At 47.3% G+C, this 24073-nt stretch overlaps 1 protein-coding gene across 2 annotated transcripts in view; it reads right to left on the bottom strand.

Annotated features, from left to right (window-relative positions):
* The window catches only part of LOC125461549 (myosin-7-like), a 91525-nt gene that overhangs the window by 35961 nt on the left and 31491 nt on the right, over positions 1 to 24073 (bottom strand). For both annotated transcript variants that reach the window (XM_059652666.1, XM_059652667.1), the window contains exons 17-25: positions 19995 to 20174; positions 19679 to 19811; positions 18885 to 18964; positions 14759 to 14846; positions 13801 to 13918; positions 12550 to 12673; positions 11437 to 11573; positions 7331 to 7586; positions 3989 to 4231 (exon numbers count right to left, since the gene is read on the bottom strand). In XM_059652666.1, coding sequence (XP_059508649.1) covers positions 3989 to 4231; positions 7331 to 7586; positions 11437 to 11573; positions 12550 to 12673; positions 13801 to 13918; positions 14759 to 14846; positions 18885 to 18964; positions 19679 to 19811; positions 19995 to 20174 — 1359 coding nt within the window. The remainder of the gene's footprint in view (positions 1 to 3988; positions 4232 to 7330; positions 7587 to 11436; positions 11574 to 12549; positions 12674 to 13800; positions 13919 to 14758; positions 14847 to 18884; positions 18965 to 19678; positions 19812 to 19994; positions 20175 to 24073) is intronic.

Genomic DNA, 24073 nt, shown 5'->3' on the forward strand with positions numbered 1-24073 from the left:
CGGTGGGGACAAGTCTGTCACTGTGTAACACTGGGGTACAGTACTGGTGGGGACAGGTCTGTCACTGTATAACACTGGGGTACAGTACCGGTGGGGATGGGTCTGTCACTCTATAGCACTGGGGTACAGTACTGGTGGGGGACAGGTCTGTCACTGTATAAGACTGTGGTACAGTACTGGTGGTGACGGGTCTGTCATTTTAAAACACTGGGGTACAGTGCCGGTGGGAGACGGGTCTGTCACTGTATAACACTGGGGTACAGTACCGGTGGGGACAAGTCTGTCACTGTGTAACACTGGGGTACAGTACCATTGTGGACAGGTCTGTCACTCTATAGCACTGGGGTACAGTACCGGTGGGGACAGGTCTGTCACTGTAAAACACTGGGGTACAGTACCGGTGGGAGACTGGTCTGTCGCTGTGTAACACTGGGGTACAGTACCGGTGGGAGACGGGTCTGTCGCTGTATAACACTGGGGTACAGTACCGGTGGGGACGGGTCTGTCACTGTATAACACTGGGGTACAGTACCGGTGGGGACAGGTCTGTCACTGTAAAACACTGGGGTACAGTACCGGTGGGAGACGGGTCTGTCGCTGTGTAACACTGGGGTACAGTACCGGTGGGAGACGGGTCTGTCACTGTATAACACTGGGGTACAGTACTGGTGGGGACAGGTCTGTCACTGTATAACACTGGGGTACAGTACCGGTGGGGACGGGTGGTCACTGTATAACACTGGGGTATAGTACCGGTGGGGACGGGTTGTCACTGTATAACACTGGGGTACAGTACTGTTGTGGACAGGTCTGTCACTCTATAGCACTGGGGTACAGTACTGGTGGGGACAGGTCTGTCACTGTATAACACTGGGGTACAGTACTGTTGTGGAAGGGTCTGTCACTCTATAGCACTGGGGTACAGTACCGGTGGGGACAGGTCTGTCACTGTATAAGACTGTGGTACAGTACTGGTGGGGACGGGTCTGTCACTTTAAAACACTGGGGTACAGTACCGGTGGGAGACGGGTCTGTCACTGTATAACACTGGGGTACAGTACCGGTGGGGACGGGTCTGTCACTTATAACACTGGGGTACAGTACTGGTGGGGATGGGTCTGTCGCTGTATAACACTGGGATACAGTACTGGTGGGGACGGGTCTGTTACTGTATAATACTGGGGTACAGTACCGGCGGGAGACAGGTTTGTCACTGTATAACACTGGGGTACAGTGCCGGTGGGGACAGGTTTGTCACTGTATAACACTGGGGTACAGTACCAGTGGGGACGGGTCTGTCACTGTATAACACTGGGGTACAGTACTGGTGGGGACGGGTCTGTCACTGTATAACACTGGGGTACAGTACTGGTGGGGACGGGTCTGTCGCTGTATAACACTGGGATACAGTACTGGTGGGGACGGGTCTGTTACTGTATAACACTGGGGTACAGTACCGGTGGGGGACAGGTCTGTCTCTGTATAACACTGGGGTACAGTACTGGTGGGGACGGGTCTGTTACTGTATAATACTGGGGTACAGTACCGGTGGGAGACAGGTTTGTCACTGTATAACACTGGGGTACAGTACCGGTGGGGACAGGTTTGTCACTGTATAACACTGGGGTACAGTACCGGTGGGGACGGGTCTGTCACTGTATAACACTGGGGTACAGTACCGGTGGGGACGGGTCTGTCGCTGTATAACACTGGGATACAGTACTGGTGGGGACGGGTCTGTTACTGTATAACACTGGGGTACAGTACCAGTGGGGACAGGTTTGTCACTGTATAACACTGGGGTACAGTACCGGTGGGGACAGGTCTGTTACTGTATAACACTGGGGTACAGTACCAGTGGGGACAGGTTTGTCACTGTATAACACTGGGGTACAGTACCGGTGGGGACAGGTCTGTCACTGTATAACACTGGGGTACAGTACCAGTGGGGACAGGTTTGTCACTGTATAACACTGGGGTACAGTACCAGTGGGGGACAGGTCTGTCGCTGTATAACACTGGGGTACAGTACCAGTGGGGACAGGTCTGTCACTGTATAACACTGGGGTACAGTACTGGTGGGGACGGGTCTGTTACTGTATAACACTGGGGTACAGTACCGGTGGGAGACAGGTTTGTCACTGTATAACACTGGGGTACAGTACCAGTGGGGACAGGCCTGTCAGAGTATAACACTGGGGTACAGTACCGGTGGGGACGGGTCTGTCACTGTATAACACTGGGGTACAGTACTGGTGGGGACAGGTTTGTCACTGTATAACAGTGGGGTACAGTACCAGTGGGGACAGGCCTGTCAGTGTATAACACTGGGGTACAGTACCGGTGGGGACGGGTCTGTCACTGTATAACACTGGGGTACAGTACTGGTGGGGACGGGTCTGTCACTGTATAACACTGGGGTACAGTACTGGTGGGGACGGGTCAGTTACTGTATAACACTGGGGTACAGTACCGGTGGGAGACAGGTTTGTCACTGTATAACACTGGGGTACAGTACCAGTGGGGACAGGCCTGTCAGTGTATAACACTGGGGTACAGTACCAGTGGGGACGGGTCTGTCACTGTATAACACTGGGGTACAGTACTGGTGGGGACGGGTCTGTTACTATATAACACTGGGGTACAGTACCGGTGGGGGACAGGTCTGTCTCTGTTTAACACTGGGGTACAGTACTGGTGGGGACGGGTCTGTTACTGTATAATACTGGGGTACAGTACCGGTGGGAGACAGGTTTGTCACTGTATAACACTGGGGTACAGTACCGGTGGGGACAGGTTTGTCACTGTATAACACTGGGGTACAGTACCAGTGGGGACGGGTCTGTCACTGTATAACACTGGGGTACAGTACCGGTGGGGACGGGTCTGTCGCTGTATAACACTGGGATACAGTACTGGTGGGGACGGGTCTGTTACTGTATAACACTGGGGTACAGTACCAGTGGGGACAGGTTTGTCACTGTATAACACTGGGGTACAGTACCGGTGGGGACAGGTCTGTTACTGTATAACACTGGGGTACAGTACCAGTGGGGACAGGTTTGTCACTGTATAACACTGGGGTACAGTACCGGTGGGGACAGGTCTGTCACTGTATAACACTGGGGTACAGTACCAGTGGGGACAGGTTTGTCACTGTATAACACTGGGGTACAGTACCGGTGGGGGACAGGTCTGTCGCTGTATAACACTGGGGTACAGTACCAGTGGGGACAGGTCTGTCACTGTATAACACTGGGGTACAGTACTGGTGGGGACGAGTCTGTTACTGTATAACACTGGGGTACAGTACCGGTGGGAGACAGGTTTGTCACTGTATAACACTGGGGTACAGTACCAGTGGGGACAGGCCTGTCAGTGTATAACACTGGGGTACAGTACCGGTGGGGACGGGTCTGTCACTGTATAACACTGGGGTACAGTACTGGTGGGGACAGGTTTGTCACTGTATAACAGTGGGGTGCAGTACCAGTGGGGACAGGCCTGTCAGTGTATAACACTGGGGTACAGTACCGGTGGGGACGGGTCTGTCACTGTATAACACTGGGGTACAGTACTGGTGGGGACGGGTCTGTCACTGTATAACACTGGGGTACAGTACCAGTGGGGACAGGCCTGTCAGTGTATAACACTGGGGTACAGTACCAGTGGGGACGGGTCTGTCACTGTGTAACAGTCAGGTACAGTAGTTGCAGGGACAGTTCTGTCACTGTACAGCATTGGGGAATGAGATGGAAAATGAATGGTGTGTCGCAGGGAGGGAGCGGTACAGGAATGGGAGTTCAGGTAGATGGTTAAGGCCGGGATGAATGGGGAGGTGTTTCCCTGGATTGTGGCACTTTGCTGCCACTGGGGAGGTGCTGCCATGGTATCTCACTGCATTAGCTTCCTTGAGCATTCAGGAGCTGGAAACCAGAATAGGAAAGAGAGAAACAGGTGTATATTTGTTGCTCGATATGAATTTCACCTTATTTTCTGTTGCGTGTTTCTCTTTTTCTACTTTGGCTAGTGTGATTTCCAAATCATCGATGTCTTTCTTCAATTCTGCACACTCATCCTCGAGTTTGCGTTTCTTGGCAGTCAGTTCTGCATTCATCTCTTCCTCATCATCCAGTCGCTCCGTTAGCTCCTTCACTTTCGCTTCCAACTGGATCTTCGCTTTGATCAGAAGGTCACATCTCTCTGATGCATCAGCAAGATTGTCTTGCTCCTAGAAGCAGAAAGCACACAGAGGACAAGATCAGTTTCCCCAGGACCAGACCTAGAGCACTATACCCCAGAGTTCGAAAGGAGATCACTGAGGAGACTATGAGAGACAGAAACAAGAGGCTATCTCCTTAACCAATGAGATTCATTTGGGGGGCACTTTGGAGACCAAATACAACATTAGCTTTATTTCAAAAGGGCTAGAGTACAAGAGCACTGTGCTGCTGAGGGTCTTTCAGGCTCTGGTTTGACCAAATTTGGAATGTTGTGAGCAGTTTTGGGCCTCACATCTAAGGAAGGATGTGTTGGCAGAGGAGGTTTACGGGAACGATCCTGAGGATGAAGGGCTTGTCATGTGAGGAACAGTTGAGGACTCTGGGGCTGTACTTGATTGTGCTTACAAGCGTAAGGAGGGATCTCAGTGAAACTTATAGAATACTGAGAGACCTGGATAGAGTGGGCATCGAGAGCATGTCCTTCAGTAGGAGAGACTTGAACCTGACAGCACAGCCTCAGGTTGAAAGGATAACTCTTTAGAACTGAGATGAGGAGGAAATTCTTCAGCCAGAAGGTGGTTAATCTGTGAACTCACTGCAAGTCATTGAGTTCGTTTAAGACTGAAATAGATAGGTTCTTGATTAGTAAGGGAGTAAGGGCGACAGGAAGAAGTTAAGAGATGGGGTTGAGAAACTTACCAGCCAATTTTCTGAAGAAGGGTCTAGGCCTGAAACACCAGCCTTCCTGCTCCTCTGATGCTGCTTGGCCTGCTGTGTCCATCCAGCTCCACACCGCGTTATCTCATGACTGAATGGCAGAACAGACTCAATGGGTCTGGAGTGGGTAGGACTGAATGTCACTTGGGAGTATTCTGTTCTGAGTGTTAAATGAAGTAGTAACTGCTCTTATTGTTCTGCTTAAGATGGGGCAAAGGGGTCATGGAGGCTAAATATACCAATGACACGAATATCAGAAACTAAGTCGTGAAGAGGACATGGGGCTACAGAGGCATACAGATAGATTCAGTGAGCAAGCAAAGATCTGGTAAATTAAGCATTATGTGGGCAAGTGTGAAATTGTCCACTTTGGCAAGAAGAATTAAAAAGAAACATTGAAATGATGAGAGATTTTGAGCCCTGAGATGCAGAGAGAGCTAGGTATAAGTGCATGATCACAGAAGGTTAGTACACAGGCCCAGTGAGTAATTCGAAAGGTCATTGGAAAGTTGGTCTTTGTCACGAGAGGATCTGAGGACAGGAGTAAAATAAAGTATTGCTTCAATGATATGAAACACTGGTTGGACCGCACCCACAGTATTGTGTTCAGTTCTGGCTTCTTGGCTAATGAAGGATGAACTTGCCACAGAGGAAGTGTAGCAGAGGTTCACCTGAATGATTCCTGGGAAGATGGGACTGTCCTGTGAGGAGAGACTGAGGAGATGAGGCCTGGTATCTCTGGAGTTTAGAAAAATGAAAGGAATCTAATAGAAACTCACAGAATTCTTCAAGGACTAGATGGAGTCAATGCAGGAAGGATGTCTCCCCTGGCTATGTGGTCTAGACCCAAGGGAAACAGTATGTGAGAATGATGAGGATAAGGAGAAATATCTTCACTTACAGCCATAAAGCCACTAAAAATAGGAACAGGCCCTTGGGCCCCTTGAATCTGCTTCCCCTTTCAATAGGAACCATGGCTGATCCAACATTCCTCATGTCCACTTTCTTGCCCCTTCCGCGCAGAGGTTTATAGATCCCTCATTGCTGATGATATCAAGGGGTAAGGGGAGAGCACTGCAATGGGCACATGGGTACATGATCAACCATGATCTAGAATGGCACAGCAGACTCAGGCTGAATGGCCTCCTCCTGCTCCCTGTTCCTAAAAAGACATCATTCTTTACTGTGAGGGGATTGAATACAAAATTAGAGAGGCTACACTTCAATTTTACAGGGCATTGATGAGACTCCTCATCTGGAATACTGTGTGTGGCTTTGGTCACTTTAATTGAGGAAGAATGTAAATGTAGCAGCATCTGTAGAGAAAAAACTGAGTTAAAGTTTCAGGTTCACTGACCCATCTTCTGGGCCCAAAACATTAACTCTGCTTTGTCTCTGCAAATGCTGCCAGATCTGCAAAGGTTTTCTTACAATCTGTATTTTTGTTTCTGATTTCCAGAATCCCGTGTCTTTGGGGGGTGTTTTGTAAGGATGTAGATGCGCTGGAGGCAGATCAGAGAATGTTTATTAGACTAATAACTGGAACCAGTGGATTATGTGGAAAAGTTGGATAGGTTGGGCTTATATGTGGTGGAGTGTGGATAACCAAGAGATGAATTGATTGGAATATATAATACAAGGAATATAAGTCATGATGCTTCCTTTTGTGGAAGAATCTAGAACTCGACATCACTGTTTCAAAATCACCCTTTAGGACAGGGATAAGGAGAACTTTATCCCCTCAGCAGGCTGAGTGTGTTTGGAACTCTCTTCCTCAAAAGATGGGGAAAACAGAATGTTTGAATATTTTTAGGACAGAAATGGAGAGAATCTTGATCAGCAAGGAGAGTGAAAGGCTATTAGGTGATGTTAGGAATATGGAGTAATCAGATGAGCCTTGATCTTATTGAATCAAGGAACATGCTCGAAGGGCCAAGTTGCCACCCCTGCTGTGAATGTATCTGGTTATATGTGCTCTCACAGTGGCCTCCCTGTGGCCTCTCTCTCTGTAATCCAGCAGCAGTGAAGTCAGAGACAATTGGCTCAACTGAATCACCCCAACCCATTTGACACAACCCAGTGCCACAAATGGAAGAGGTTTAAACTAAGAATGTGAAATTGGCGACAAACACCATTTCTTCAGTCTGCTCCAAACTCCACAGGAATTGTAATTTCCAGCTGGTAGCAAAGCAGGTTCTAAAAAAGCTTTGTCCATTGGGACTGAACACTGTCACTCAATTGTAACTCTTTATCCCCTGGGGGGTTGCGGGGGGAGGTTAGGGAGACAAGGTGATCACTGAACAATCTTGAGTCTAATTGCCAGGAGATTCTTGGAGTTGAAACAGCCCCACCCACTGAGTGGAGGTCCAGGTGAGGGACCAGCCCCTTACCGCCTGTAACTGAAGGGACAGATCATTCTTCTCTTGGATCAGAGTGACTTGCTTCTCCTCCAGCTCCTTGCGTTTGGCCTCAGACTTGACCAGAGCCTCTTTCAACTTCAAGAACTCATCTTTCAGATTTGCCATCTCTTTCTCAGTCTCCGCGCTCTTCAGTAAAGGTTTAATCTTGAAGAAGAGCTTCATCCAGGACCAATTCTTCACAGCGTTGAAAGCACGAATGTTCCACTGAATAACAAGTAGCGCATCTCTGGTTCCAAAATGAAACAGAAATACTATTCAGTTTTGTTAACAGAATTTTACCCTCAGACTATTAATAGAATGACATATTAGATTTTGTTAACTGTGTAACAGTTTGTGATCGGTTATCTAAGATGACACATGGATGATAACACTGTCTCAGTGGTTAGCACTGCAGCCTCACAGCGCCAGGGGCCCAGGTTCAATTCCAGCCTCAGGTGACTGTCTGTGTGGCGTTTGCACATTCTCCCTGTGTCTGCGTGGGTTTCCTCCTGGTGCCCTGGTTTCCTTCTACAGTCCAACGATGTGCAGGTTAGGTGAATCAGCCATGCTAAATTGTCCTTAGTGTCCAGGGGTATGCAGGCTAGGTGGATTAGCCATGGGAAAATGGGTAGGAAAAATGGGTCTGTGTGGGATTTTTTTTTAGAGGATCAGTAAGGATTCAATGGGCCAAATTGCCTGCTTTCATACTGTGGGGGCTCTATGATTGCAATGTGTTTGAGGTCAAGGTGGGGTTTGTAAAGGGCTGATGTGAAACATTTTCTAAAGTTCATTCTGAAACCTGATAGAATCCTGATAGAAAAGATTCGCAGGAATAGTTTCAGGCTGAGGGATTGATGGGAGAAACAGCAACATCTTTTTGGAGAAATAAAGTTTGAAGGAGGGATGAACGACATGCTCAATATCTTGAAGGGTCTGGATAGGGGACAATAGAAAGGAAGAAAGTGTTTCCTTTGGTGTAGGATCAGGAACCAGAAGGTGCAGGTTTAGGGACAAAAGTATTGGTGAGTGACAAATAATGTCCATTATTGTTCATGATATGTATGAAAGATAGAGAAAGAAATGTATGGGGGAATGATAGGTTCCAGATGATACAGGCTGGCTGGGTGATTGACAGATGTGATTGACATGATACAGGCTGGCTGGGTGATTGACAGATGTGATTGACAGATGATACAGGCTGGCTGGGTGATTGACAGATAATACAGGCTGGCTGGGTGATTGACAGATGTGATTGACAGATGATACAGGCTGGCTGGTTGATTGACAGTTCAAAGGAAACTGTTAGGTTACAGGAGGATATATAGATTGCTTAGATGGGCAGACAAGTGGCAGATGGAATTTAACCCTGATCACCATGAGGTGATGCATTTTAGAAAAAGGAAAAAGGGAGTACTCAGTGAATGGCAGGACATGAGGAAGCTGAGAGGAACAGAGTTCTCAGAGCTCTCATCACTGAGGCAGCAGAGCAGGTTAATTGTGCAGACAAGCAGGCAAATCATTTGAGGCACAAAAACAGAAGTTGCTGGAGAAGCTCAGCAGGTCTGGCAGCATCTGTCAAGAGAAAATCAGAGTTACCGTTCCGAGGAAGGGTCACCGGACCCGAAACACTAACTCTGATTTTCTCTTTAAAGATGCTGCCAGGCCTGCTGAGCTTCTCCAGTAGCTTCTGGTTTTGTTCCTGATTTACAGCATCTGCAGTTCATTAGGTTTTTGTATAATTTGAGGCATTGATTATAAGAGCAGTGAGAGAATGTTGGTGTTGTATAAAACTTTGGTTCGGCCACAGCTGGAGTACTGTGGGCAGTTCTGGGCACGTCACTATCAGAAGGAAATGTTTGTACTGGAGGGGGTACAGAAGAGATTGTCCAGGATGTTGCCTGGGATGGAGCATTTCAGTGATGAGGAGAGACTGGATAAGCTCAGGTTGATTTCTTTACAACACGGAAGCTTGAGGAGGACTTGATAGAGGTGTATAAAATTGTGAGGGGCGCAGACAAAGTGGATAGAGAGCAAATGTTCCCTTAGTCGAAGATGTCAATCACAAGGGGGCATAATTTTAAGGTGAAAGGGAGAAGGTTTAGAGGGGATTTGAGGAAACCAGTTTTCACCCAGTGGATGTTGGGAATCAGGAATGCACAGCCTGAGAGAGTAGTTGCGGCAGGAAAGCTCACAACCTTTAAAACAGACTTGGAATGTCATAATGTTCAAGGTGAAGCGCTTAGTGCAGGAAAGTGGGGCCAGTGTCAATTTAGTATGTTTTTTGTCAGTGCAGAATCGATGGACTGAAGGGCCTCTTCCATATTGATAGGCTCTGTGAACACTTTGGTGGCGATAGATGAAAGGTTTAAATTTTCAGGAGGTTGGCACGATGACCCATTTTTCCATGTTATTGAACAGAACTGTCAATTTCCCTGAGTTTGGGGGCAGGTTGGGACAAATGAGCGGTGCTGATTTGTGATGGGCATTCAACACCTTTTCAGGGATTTACATTTGTCATTCTCGACAGTTCTATTGTACAGGGGGACAGGCAATGGCCAACTCTCACTGGACTATTAATCCAGAAAACAATGACAATATTATAAATACTCATCTGATCACCTCGTATCCTTTAAAGGAATCTGCTATTCTCACGTGACCAACATGCGACTCCAGAACCACAGCACTGTGCCTGACGTGTATCTCCCTCTGTACAATGTACAATATACCTCCCTCTGAAATGGCCCAGGAAGGCCCACGGTTCAAAGGCAGCTTGGGTGGGCAATAAACATTGGCCATCCAGAGACATTGTATCCCACAAGTGAATAAATAGTCACGTGAACCGTGTTGGGACCAGTGTCCTGGCCAATCACATCAGTAGGTTTATGGATAATAAAATGTGAGGCTGGATGAACGCAGCAGGCCCAGCAGCATCTCAGGAGCACAAAAGCTGACATTTCGTGCCTAGACCCTTCATCTTGCTTTTGTGCTCCTGGGATGCTGCTGGGCCTGCTGTGTCCATCCAGACTCACATTTTATTATCTTGGATTCTCCAGCATCTGCAGTTCCCATTATCACAGTAGGTTTATGGACAAGTCTTCAAACTGACAGAGAGGTTGCAAGACAGGGTACAGGTTAAAGGAGATTTCCAAATCGAAACAGAAAAGGCAAAGCTTTGGGACGGCATGGTGATGTGGCTGAAGCACAAAGGAGCAGGAAGGGAAAGAGTTTCACGAAAGCTGCACATGTGTGAATAGGTGTGCGACAGGAAATTGTGGTAAAAAGTAAATTGTAGTACTCCTAATTTTTGAAAGGACAAATATCTGTAACGAGATAGATGGACTTGTGTCACAGAGAGAAATGAGATTTAGTTACCAGGAAGATGTGGTTGCAGGGTGAACATAAGGTGGAACATAAATATTCAACAATACAAAACCTTGCACAAAGTCAGCCAGAATGGGAAAGCAGGATGAGTAACCCTAACAGTATTGGATCACAAAAGCATTACAGAAAAAGCATCCGGCCTCAAATTATGGAGTACAATCAGCATTTTATTGCATATCACTGCATTAAATAGGAATTCATTGAAATTTGTAACGAAGGTACTGTGATAATTTTGGGATACTTCAATCTTCATATAATCTGGGACAATCACGCTGGCAATAGTGACATTCAAAGAGGAATTTGGAGAATGGTTCCTTCAGTGCTTCTTTCAATAACATATTGTGCAACTGGCTGTGTTGTGTAACTATCTCAGATTGACCTTTGTGTGATGAAGCTGAGTGAATGAATGGCACGGTGGCTCAGTGCAGCCTCACAGCTCCATGGACCTGGGTTCGATTCCAACCTCAGGCGACTGTCTGTGTGGAGTTTGCACATTCTCCCCGTGTCTGCGTGGGTTTCCTCCCACAGTCCAAAGATGTGCAGATTAGGTGGATCGGCCATGCTAAATTGTCCAGTGTTCAGGGGTGTGTGGGTTATAGGGGGATGGGTCTGGGTGGGATGCTTCAAGGGGAGGTGTGGACTTGTTGGTCTGAAGGGTCTGTTTCCACACTGTAGGGAATCTCATCTAATCTAATAAAAAAAAAGTTGATGTTTACCGTCTAGCAATCATTTTCTGATACTCGATTCTCATCAGGAACCCTCGGCTGCGAGCTTGGATCATTGTCAGGATCTTTGCCAATCGTTCATCTCGCATTTCCTCCAGCAGACCCAACAAACCTGCCTTGAAGAACACCTGGTTCACAAGAAACATCACAGCTCAGGATCTGACTGCATCAACACTTACCCCGCCCAGCTCAAAATCCCATTTACTCAGCAAAGTTGATCACTCAGAGGCTAGAATAATAGACAATAGACAATAGGTGCAGCAGTAGGCCATTCGGCCCTTCAAGCCAGCACCACCATTCATTATGATCATGGCTGATCATCCACAATCAGTATCCTGTTCCTGCCTTATCCCCATAACCCTTGATTCTACTATCTTTAAGAGCTCTGTCTATCTCTTTCTTGAAAGCATCCAGAGACTTGGCCTCCACTGCCTTCTGGGGCAGAGCATTCCATGTATCCACGACTCTCTGGGTGAAGAAGTTTTTCCTCAACTCTGTTCTAAATGGCCTACCCCTTATTTTTAAACTGTGTCCTCTGGTTCTGGACTCACCCATCAGTGGAAACATGCTTCCTGCCTCCAGAGTGTCCAGTCCTTTAACATCTCCAATTGCTGTCTCCCTTTATCTTCCTCTCTCCCCAAGCCCCTCTCCCCACCACCACATCTCTCTCTCTCTCTGTACTGTAGCTGTCTCTCTTACCCTAGCTCTCTCACTCTGCATCTCCCTCCCCCAGGGAGACAGCATTATGCTACATTGCAAACCAGCTGTCCAGTTAACTGAACTAACCAACACCCCAGGACTGGGGACACAGTGAACAAGAACAGGAAGATTTCAATTTGATAAACAGAATGTTGTAAAAATGAAAATAAATAGAGTGTCTGTCACAAAGGGAAGAAAAATGCAATGAGGAGGGGCCCAGATTAATATTTAACTTTATTGCCTGTTATATTTAGATCATGGTTAAGGATAAATATTTCACAAATAATATTTTAAATTTGAAGACATCTATGGATGTACAACTTGTGCAAGGGGCAAGGAATATTTTAACTCTGTGTAAAGTTAGTGAACGGCAGTTGGTCCTGGTGTGATCACCCATTTCTTTACCTTTGTGTGACCAAACCTATACTGAGAGTGATCGATATCGAGAGAGCCCAGCAATTTCTCTGTCGCCTTTCTGCTGTCGACGAACTTGTCTTCAGGAACAGCAGATGGATTGAGGATACGGTATCTGTCAATGGAGAAAAGGGAGAGGATGAGGGACCAGGACAGGTATGTCACTAAAGACACACCAAAGATATTGGATTATAAATAATATCCATTAATCCAAATATCTCCCAGAACATCACATTTTGAATTCCATTTGGAGTATAGTGACTCTCATTATGTTGGAATTCCATGGCGATGATTGGCTGGGGCGGGTTTGGCAACAGAATATTCCTCATTAGGACGTTGAACATCCAGAAGTAAAAGGAAGTTCCATTTCTTCAAACTCTCCACATCATTGAAATGCATTATCTGCAGCACCATCACATCCTTCCCAAAGGCACGTGCCCAACATTTGATACAGTTCCAGCTGAGACTGAACCACTGTCTCAAAAAGGCTATCATAACCGGGCGGCACGGTGGCTCAGTGCTTAGCACTACAGCCTCACAGCGCCAGGGACCCAGGTTCGATTCCACACTCGGGCGACTGTCTGTGTGGAGTTTGCACATTCTCCCCGGGTCTGGGTGGGTTTCCTCCCACAGTCCATAGATGTGCAGATTATGTGGATGGGCCGTGCTAAATTAGTATCCAGGGACATGTAGGTTGGGTGGATTAGCTGTGGGCCTGGGTGGGATGTGGGTGTGTGCCTGTGTGTGAGAGAGTGTGCGTGTGCACGAGTCACGTTTTTTGTAGACCTCTCCCGACATGAAGTGTGACACACCAAAATGATGTTATGACCTCCTGAACTGATTAATTAAAGTTCAGTTACCAAAATCCTGAAAAATAAGGACAGTGAAACTATTTCAGTTACAGGAGCATGAGCTTTTCCTGGGGCTTTCTCAAAGGGACTGTTATACAGTAAATGAATCTCCCAGAGCTCTTACATTGATTAAGCCAATGACATTTAGCTACCAGAATCGCCTGGTTACAATTTCTTGTCACTGCTCAGTTCTGCAGAAGTGTTACTGGACTTGAAACATTAACATTGACTCTCTCTCCAACGCTGAGTTTTTTCAGCAATTTCTCTTTTGGATTGTTCCTTAGCTCTGCATTGGCCATTTCAACTATGAAACCCAATGACTATGGGATTTCACTGTCACGGTTTGAAACATCAAAGTAAGGCACACGCAGGAATAGCAGGTGGTACTTACCGCTGCTTGAAGTCAGCATAAAGCACTCTGTTCGGGAAGCCTTTCCGGCAAATTCGGATTCCTTCCAGGACACCGTTACACCGCAGCTGGTGAAGGACCAAGAATGGGTCCATTGCACCTGGAAAGTATATAACATTAGGGCCAGGAAGATCCAATACACCCACCATTAACACAGTCTTCATTATCAGGACCCCCTCGACTGCTGCCCTTTGACACACCCAGAGGAGTGACTAGCAAATGGTTCAATCTCTAACTGGGGGTGGAAGGTCACACAACACCCATGGTCTTCTCAGCAATTAGTGATCTCATCACGGACCAAGGCTGTGTTTATATAACTTCATCATAAATTCACAATTTAACCAGGGGTCACAGTCTGAGGGTTCCCCTTAGGTGAGGAGAAACATCTTCATCAAAAGAGCGGGAGCCTGTGGGATTTAATACCACAGAAAAAAGCCTACGCCAAACGATTTAATGTTTTCAGGAAGGAGTTGGACATAGCCTAGAGCTAAAGGGATCAAAGGGCGAGAACAGGAGCAGACATCTGAGGTGGGTGAGGAGTCATGATTATAATGTATGGCTCAGACAGGCAAATGGTCTACCACCGCCTCCTCAGTTCTATTTCACAAAACACTTGACACTTCATTTAAAACTGTTATCGTGCAGTTGTTATTGTAACACGCACAGCAAGTTCACACAAACAGCAAGGATTTTCTCTTTTCGTTTGTTGACGGCTGTGTATTGTTCAGGACATTGGGGAAATCTCCCCTAATCTCGCACGGGTGCAACAGACTGCCCAGGAGGGGAGTGAGGACAATTCATTGTATTCACAAGAGTGGTCAGAGAGAGGTAAAGGGGTGGAAAATGTCCCAGTGGCCAGTCCCTGGCCAAGAAACCCTCACAGTTCCCTCCGAAAAGCATTTAAAGAACAATCTAGAAACAGGGTGAACAGAGCAAGTACCTGGAGTCTTGGTTTCATTGGGAATGATGCATCGCACAAAGTGGGGCTGAGTGGATCTCAAGTTGGTCATCAGTTTGTTGAGGTTCTCCTATAGCGACAAGAGAGAGAATGTTGTGACACCCAGGAAGCTTCTTTAACCAGCCACACTTGACAATTTTAGCAGCAGAACCTGCTGTATTATTCCGAACAAGCCATCTTTCACAAAGAAACAAACCAGCACCCCTTTTCCCCAAACTTTCTGCTATCTTGACCTTCCCACCCTGATCCCTAACTCATGCTGAGACTGTGAGATCACCAACTTACCTTAACATAGACACCATCTGGTTAATAGGAAATCCACTGGTTAATACAGGAATATCTCTGGTTAATAGGAAATTCTCTGGTTAAAAGAGGATTTTGTCTGATTTACAGGAAATGCTGCAGTTAATGGGGAATTCTTTCTGGTTAATAAAAAGTCTTCTGCTAAGGTTCTCTGGTTAATATGGGTTTTTTGAGTTAAGTGGGCGATATTATGATATTTTCCTGGTTGTCCAGAGCTCTGTTAATGGCAAAGGGATACAAATCAGATTTGGGATCAGGTTGTGATTATTGAGATGAAATTATGGTTTTGCCCATCAGGATTTGTCCAACCATCACATCTTTCTGTACTTACCACATTCTACCCTTTTTCAGCAGATAGTGAGCAGAAAGATAGCACAGACTTAAAGTGATGTTCATTCATAAATTAGCTAAACATCACTGCAAGTCTTAACTACCTTCATCTCATTGCCAGTTCAGAAAGCAATCACAAGGTTAGTTTGGATGAGGAAGGCTTTTAGGCCCATTCAATATCATCCATCCTGAATCCCAGTATTCCCACTGAGCCAAGCTGCCTCTGAGAGGTCTTAGCAAATGGGTAAGAGTGGGATCATCTGTGAAACCGCTGGGGAGACAGTTTGGAAGCTGACTGGTATCTACTGATCAAAGCATGAGATACGTGGGCAGTTACTGATCCTCAACACAAAGGGACTAATATTGTGGCACTGACCAGTAAATGGGGTCTTTAATTGGGAAAAATGGCAGCAATCCAGGAAGCTGTGGTTTCACTGCCTAACCAAGCCAATTCACACAACTCTCACATGATGAGATCCATCGTTTCCAGTGATGATGTGCTCATTTATTCAGCAAAATACTAATCAGCATTCACACAATACCATCAGGGAGACAGAGAGAGGGGGTGGGGGGATGGGGGGGGAGAGAGAGAGAGAGAGAGAGAGAGAGAGAGATAGAGGCAGGCAGGCATTGAGGGGGACAGATACAGAGAGAGGGGCAGGGCTTTCACATTGGCACAGCTTGTGGCTGGTGTGAATGGTCTTCTGTGAACCAAGTATCTGAGGAAAGTGTTTTAGTTCATTTGGGAGAAACTCACTCACGGTAATGTGATAATGGGAACTGCAGATGCTGTAGAATCCAAGATAATCCAAGAGTGTGGAGCTGGATAAACACAGCAGGCCAAGCAGCATCTCAGGAGCACAAAAGCTGACATTTCGGGCCTAGACTCTTCATCAGAGAGGGGGATGGGGAGAGGGAACTGTAATAAATAGGGAGAGAGGGAGAGGCAGACTAAAGATGGAGAGAAAAGAAGATAGATAGAGAGGAGAGTATAGGTGGGGAGGTAGGGAGGGGATAGGTCAGCCCAGGGAAGACGGACAGGTCAAGGAGGCAGGATGAGGTGGTAGGTAGGAAATACCTACCTCCTCACCTATACTCTCCTCTCCACCTATCTTCTTTTCTCTCCATCTTCGGTCTGCCTCCCCCTCTCTCCCTATTTATTCCAGTTCCCTCTTCCCATCCCCCTCTCTGATGAAGGGTCTAGGCCCGAAACGTCAGCTTTTGTGCTCCTGAGATGCTGCTTGGCCTGTTGTGTTCATCCAGCTCCACACTTTGTTATCACTCACGGTAATCACTGCTTTCGAAACCAATGGTAGAGGGCACCACACTGTCTCTCTCTCTCTCCCTCCCTCTCTGTCTGTCTCTCCCTCTCTCTCACTTGCTTTGTCTTTTATCTGTCTGTCTATTTATCTGCCTGTCTATCTGTCTGCCTATCTGTCTGTCTGTCTAACTGTCTGTCTGTCTATCTATCTATCTGTCTGTCTATCTGTCTCTCTCATGCCAGAGGGCCCTGCACTTTCAGATCCAGTGGGGGGTGTTGGGGGGTGGTTGCGGATGGTTCAGAGAAGGCACTGCACAGTCAGATCCAGTGGGAGAGGGCCTGAAGAAGGGTCCTAACCCAAAACATCAACTTTCCTGCTCTTCTGATGCTGCCTGGCCTGCTGTGTTCCGCCAGCTCCCCACTTTGTTATCTCAGACTACAGCATCGGCAGTTCTTGCTATCTCTGAGAGAGGGCACTACACAGTCAGATCCAGTGGGAGAGGGCACTGCACAGTCAGATCCAGTGGGAGAGGGCACAGTACCGTTAGATTCAGTGGAAGAGTTCACTGCACAGTGCTGTTAGATCCAGTGGAAGAGAGCACAGTGCTGTTAGATTCAGTGGAACAGAGCACAGTGCTGTTAGATTCAGTGGGAGAGAGGACAGTGCTGTTAGATTCAGTGGGAGAGAGCACAGTGCTGTTAGATTCAGTGGGGGAGAACACAGTGCTGTTAGATCCAGTGGAAGAGAGCACAGTGCTGTTAGATCCAGTGGGAGAGTGCTCAGTGCTGTTAGATTCAGTGGAAGAGAGCACAGTGCTGTTAGATCCGGTGGGGGAGAGCACAGTGCTGTTAGATTCAGTGGGGGAGAGCACAGTGCTGTTAGATCCGGTGGGGGAGCGCACAGTGCTGTTAGATTCAGTGGGGGAGAGCACAGTGCTGTTAGATCCAGTGGAAGAGAGCACAGTGCTGTTAGATCCAGTGGGGGAGAGCACAGTGCTGTTAGATTCAGTGGGGGAGAGCACAGTGCTGTTAGATCCAGTGGAAGAGAGCACAGTGCTGTTAGATCCAGTGGGGGAGAGCACAGTGCTGTTTGATCCAGTGGGGGAGAGCACAGTGCTGTCAATGCTGCTCAGGGATCTGGTTCCTGAAGTTAGGGCATTGGTGATTGGCTGAATGCCCGATACCTTTGCTCATTGGTGAATGAGATTAGAAACTAATGTTACGGTTGATTTCAGACACAGAGCTCAGACCCAGCTGGGAGATGACAATCTGAACAGCCAGAGTTAGACAGTTGTGGGAATTCAAATTGTGGGTATCACTGATAGCAGATAACAGGACCTGCGAGAGTTCTGTATATCTGTGCTCTGTCTATTCAGCGGGAGCTTCATTCTCCTATTGGAGTTAAAATTCAATCATTGTGAGAAAATCTTTCCTTGTGTCATGTACAATGGGAGATATTTATTGGAACTTCTGCTTTCTTTGCCTCGTGTCTGTGCTTTTAAAGGTTAGAAAGAATAAATTAAAACAGTGAATATTCCAAGAAACAAAATATCACCTGACTGTTTCTGATCAAGACACAGACTCTCACACTCTGCCATTCAGCCATTTCACCAAAACTGAGCAATCTTTATACAAAAACATTTCAAAACCTCATCACTTGAATGAAAAAATGTGAACAACAGAGCAATCTGCAAATCTGGAAGTAGAATATTGGAAATATTCAATCATTTCAATGAAGGGGATTTGAATTAAGAGGCTGATTAAACTGAAAGGGATGGATTTCCTGAAGTTTGGGATCATATGGAATGTTGGTTTTTAAAATCTTGTCCGGTATTTCCTAGTCATCAAGAGGGAGGTCTTTAAACCAACATTGCTCACAATTCTGTCCATTCCCCAATCTGTAGCACAGATTCATTAAAGCATCATTGAAGATGCTCAGTTTTAGGCTTTTAATACCAAAGGACGAACAAAGCTTCACATTTCAATCCGAGAATATTAGAGTGGAAATTACAACTCAAATTATCCTATTGGTATCAGTGGGGTCATGTCTTCTCAAGTTACAATGTTCTGTTAAAGAAATCTCAGAATTCTGCTGCCACACAAGGTACATGGGCATCCAGACCTTACACAGAGAGGACGGCTGGCAATTTACTGACTGGGATATTTACAAAAAGGTCAATTTGATGCTGGGCTTAAAAAAAAAGTTAAACTTACTTTATGCAGCTGAGAAACAGTCTGGAAAGAGGCAGCTTTCTTCCGTTTTTCCTTTGTGCCGCTCTTACTCTGCTCCATGGCTGGAATGAAGAGAGAAAATTAAATAATAAATTATCCATTTAAGGCTTATCAACTTGTGGGTACAGCCGCTTAAAACGGGAAACTCAGCCCAAGATAATCCCGGGTCAGTTTGACCGAAGTGAATGAGATATTGAGTCACTGGATTAAAAAACAGAAAGACCAAAACAATCTCCTGGCCAGACTGCCAGCACAGATACATGGTTTGTCTTAAAGCTTACTTATACCGATTCTGGGTTAAAATCTTGGGAATCAGTTCACCCTGCCATTTCTTGATGAGCAAGGAGTATTCAGAGAAGAGAGACGTGGCGTCTGGAACTGACTCTAAATGTAACCCCTAGGACGTGCTGATAACGGGGAGCATGAAGGTCAGGCTTAGAGATCAACACTGGGTTTGGGGTCAAGCGTTCAAGTTCTATTTTGGGATCAGGATTGGGTCAGTGGTTTGAGCTCAGGATCAGAAATAATGTCAAGCTCAAGGTCAGGATTTGGAGTCATGACCAGGACGAGAACGGGGGATAGTAAGAACTGCCGATGCTGGACTCTGAGATAACAGAGTGTGGGGAACGGGCTAGTGTTTAAGATCAGGTTTGGGTTTAGTATCAGAAGCAGGGTCAGGGCTGATAAAGACCATTGCACTAACTAAAGGAAAGTTTTAATCTGAAGGACCCTGTTAAAGAACAGACCCCAATCTTACAAATCAAAAAAAAATGCACCTGCTTCAGCACTGACGTATGATTCATACAACGCTGCCAACAGTTTGTTCGAAGATTTCTGGAAAATTGCCACTACAGTCTCATTTAATGGGTCCTTGTTCTTGTCAAGCCATCCAATTATATTGTAAGGGACCTGTGGGAAAATCCAAATAAATCTGAATCTCAAAACCAGCCACTAAAATTCTGTGTCTCTCCTCATGGAGATGATGTTAATCAACTAAAGATATCCTACTCATGCGTGGTGAGTCTTGGATTATCAAGTGTGTACTGTCTCTTCACTCAGACATACTCCCAAACACATATTCCTCACACTTACCACTCCAGCATAATGAACCAGCTCAAAATGAGCCTCATATTTCCGTTTTTTGTCAGGCCGAGGTTTCTGCAGATTGGGTGATTTTCCCAAGTGATTGTCATACAGTTTCGCTTTGAATGACATATCAGTGGCTTTCGGGAACATACACTCCTCCTCAAGGATCGACAGAATGCCCAATGGCTGCATCAAACACAAAATCAGACGACAATCAGCACTGGGCAGCCATTCCTCCTCACCAACCCTCTACCCTTCAAGTATTTCCCAAATTGCTGATTCCCGTCACTGTTCTGGGAGACAGAGCCGAGACCATCCCTCCTGCTAATGCTCCAGCACATTTCACCAGGCTGAGATTGAACCGCATTCTCACTGGCAGAAGAAATGTTTTAAGGCAGAGAAAGAGAAAATGGGGGCAGGGAGTGAGAGATTGAGAGAGCAAGAGCGAGAGAGAGAGAGCAAGTGAGAGAGCGTGAGAGAGAATAGCGAGAGCGAGGGAGCGCAAAAGCACAAGAGAGAGAGAGACAGAGAGAGAGATGAGTGGTGCAGGGTCTCAGGGACAATATTCAGACAGAGGTGAAGATAGTCAGGGAGATCTAGAGGTTTGGGGCCTGAAGCAGTTGGTGGCATTAGCAGCCATTATTGAACAATTAGCCTTGTGCAGAATTAGAGGAGATGACAAGTAGGGAGCACTGTAGGGGTTGGAGGAGGAGGTGACAGAAATAGGGAGGGGGGTGTAGGGGCTGGAGGAGGTGATGGAGATAGGGAGGGGGTTACAGAGATAGGGAGAGGGTGTAAGGACTGGAGGGGGTGACAGAGATTGGGAGAGGGCGTAGGGACTGGAGGGGGTGACAGAGATAGGGAGGGGGTGTAGGGGCTGGAGGGGGTTACAGAGATAGGGAGGGGGTGTAGGGGCTGGAGGGGGTTACAGAGTTAGGGAGTGGTGTAGGGGCTGGAGTAGGCGATGGATCTAGGGAGGGGGTTACAGAGATAGGGAGGGAGTGTAGGGGCTGGAGGAGGAGACAGAGATAGGGAGAGGGAGTAGGGGCTGGAGGAGGTGATGGAGACAGGGAGGGGGTGTAGGGGCTGGAGGAATTCACAGAGATTTGGAGGGGGTGTAGGGGCTGGAGGAGGCGATGGAGATAGGGAGGGGGTTACAGAGATAGGGAACGGGTGTAGGGGCTGGACCTGGTGACAGAGATAGGGAGAGGCTGTAGGGGCTGGAGGGAGTTACAGAGATAGGGAGAGGGAGCAGGGGCTGGAGGGGGAGACAGAGATAGGGAGAGGCTGTAGGGGCTGGAGGGAGTTACAGAGATAGGGAGAGGCTGTAGCGGCCGGAGGGGGTTACAGAGATAGGGAAGGAGTGTAGGAGCTGGAGGAGGTGACAGAGATAGGCAGGGGGTGTAGGGGGCCAGAGGGGGTGACAGAGATAGGGAGGGGGTGTAGGGGCTGGAGGAGGTGACAGAGATAGGGAGGAGGTGTAGGGGCTGGACCTGGTGACAGAGATAGGGAGAGGCTGTAGGGGCTGGAGGTAGTTACAGAGATATGGAGAGGCTGTAGCGGCCGGAGGGGGTTACAGAGATAGGGAAGGAGTGTAGGGGCTGGAGGAGGTGACAGAGATAGGCAGGGGGTGTAGGGGGCCAGAGGGGGTGACAGAGATAGGGAGAGGGAGTAGGAGCTGGAGGGGGAGACAGAGATAGGGAGAGGCTGTAGGAGATGGAGGGAGTTACAGAGATAGGGAGGGGGTGTAGGAGCTGGAGGGGGTTACAGAGATAGGGAGGGGGTGTAGGGAGTGGGGGGGTGACAGAGATAGGGACGGGGTGTAGGGGCTGGAGGAGGTGACAGAGATAGGGAGGGAGTGTAGGGGCTGGACCTGGTGACAGAGAAAGGGAGAGGCTGTAGGGTCTGGAGGAGATTACAGTAATAGGGAGGGGGTGTAGGGGGCCGGAGGGGGTGACAGAGATAGGGGGAAGAGTGTAGGGGCTGGTGGGGGTGACAGAGATGGATCAGTACCTGGTGCAATGATGTTGTGGCCATTTCAGAGACATGGGTTTCTCAGGGGCAGGAATGGTTGCTGGATGTTCCAGGGTTTAGAACATTTAAAAAGAATAGGGAGGGGGAAAAAGAGGAGGGAGTGTAGCACTGCTAATCAGAGAGGGTATCACAGCTACAGAAGCTTCCATTGTCGAGGAAGAGCTGCCTACCGAGTCAGTATGGGTGGAAATTAGGAACAGCAAGGGAGTAGTCACCTCGTTAGGGGTTTACTACAGGCCCCCCAATAGCAGCAGGGAGATTGAAGAAAGCATAGGTCGGAAGATTTTGGAAAAGTGTGGACGTAGTAGGGTTGTTGTAATGGGTGACTTTAACTTTCCCAATATTGATTGGAACCTCCTTCGAGCAGGAGATTTGAATGGAGCTGTTTTTGTAAAGTGTGTTCAGGAGGGTTTCCTAACTCAGTACGTTGACAGGCCGACGAGGGGAGAGGCCATTCTAGACTTGGTGCTCGGAAACGAGCCGGGGCAGGTATCAGATCTTGTGGTGGGAGAACATTTTGGTGATAGTGGCCATAACTGCCTCACATTCTACATAGCTATGGAGAAGGAGAGGATTAGGCAAAATGGGAGGATATTTAATTGGGGAAGAGGACTCTATGATGCGATTAGACATGAATTAGGAAGCATGGACTGGGAGCATTTGTTCCATGGTCAAGGCCCTATAGACATGTGGAGACTGTTTAAGGAACAGTTGTTGCGAGTGATGAGTAAATATGTCCCTCTGAGACAGGCAAGAAGGGGTAAGGTAAAGGAACCTTGGATGACGAGAGCAGTGGAGCTTCTTGTGAAAAGGAAGAAGGTAGCTTACATAAGGTGGAGGAAGCTAGGGTCAAGTTCAGCTAGAGAGGATTACACGCAGGCAAGGAAGGAGCTCAAAAATGGTCTGAGGAGGGGGCACGAGAAAGGCTTGGCAGAAGGAATCAGCGAAAACACAAAGGCATTTTACACTTACGTGAGGAATAAGAGAATGGTCAAAAAAAGAGTAGGGCCAATCAGGGATAGCATAGGAAACTTGTGTGTGGAGCCTGAGGAGGGAGGGGAAGCCCAAAATGAGTTTTTTGCTTCTGTCTTTACGAAAGAAACGAACTTTGTAGTGGATGAAACCTTTGAAGAGCAGGTGTGCATGCTGGAATGGATAGAGATAGAGGAAGCTGATGTGCTGAAAATTTTGTCAAACATTAAGATTGACAAGTCGCCAAGCCCGGACCAGATTTGTCCTCGGCTGCTTTGGGAAGTGAGAAATGCAATTGCTTCGCCACTTGTGAGGATCTTTGCATCCTTGTTCTCCACTGGAGTCGTACCTGAGGACTGGCGAGAGGCAAATGTAATTCCTCTCTTCAAGAAAGGAAATAGGGAAATCCCCGGCAATTACAGACCAGTAAGTCTCACGTCTGTCGTCTGCAAGTTGTCAGAAAGCATTCTGAGGGATAGGATTTATGACCATCTGGAAGAGCATGGTTTGATTAAATGCAGTCAACATGGCTTTGTGTGGGGCAGGTCATGCCTCACAAACCTTATCGAGTTCTTTGAGGATGTGACTATAAAAGTTGATGAGGGTCAAGCTGTGGATGTGGGGTATATGGACTTCAGTAAGGCATTTGATAAGGTTCCCCATGGTAGGCTCATTCAGAAGGTCAGGAGGAATGGGATACAGGGGAACTTAGCTGTCTGGATACAGAATTGGCTGGCCAACAGAAGACAGCGAGTGGTAGTAGAAGGAAAATATTCTGCCTGGAAGTCAGTGGTGAGTGGTGTTCCACAGGGCTCTGTCCTTGGGCCTCTACTGTTTGTAATTTTTATTAATGACTTGGATGAGGGGATTGAAGGATGGGTCAGCAAGTTTGCAGACGACACAAAGGTTGAAGGTGTCGTTGACAGTATAGAGGGCTGTTGTAGGCTGCAGCGGGACATTGACAGGATACAGAGATGGGCTGAGAGGTGGCAGATGGAGACCAACCTGGATAAATGCGAGGTGATGCATTTTGGAAGGTCGAACTTGAAAGCGGAGTACAGGACTAAGGATAGGATTCT

Source organism: Stegostoma tigrinum, chromosome 19 (genome assembly GCF_030684315.1).
Source record: "Stegostoma tigrinum isolate sSteTig4 chromosome 19, sSteTig4.hap1, whole genome shotgun sequence".
Taxonomy (NCBI): domain Eukaryota; kingdom Metazoa; phylum Chordata; class Chondrichthyes; order Orectolobiformes; family Stegostomatidae; genus Stegostoma; species Stegostoma tigrinum.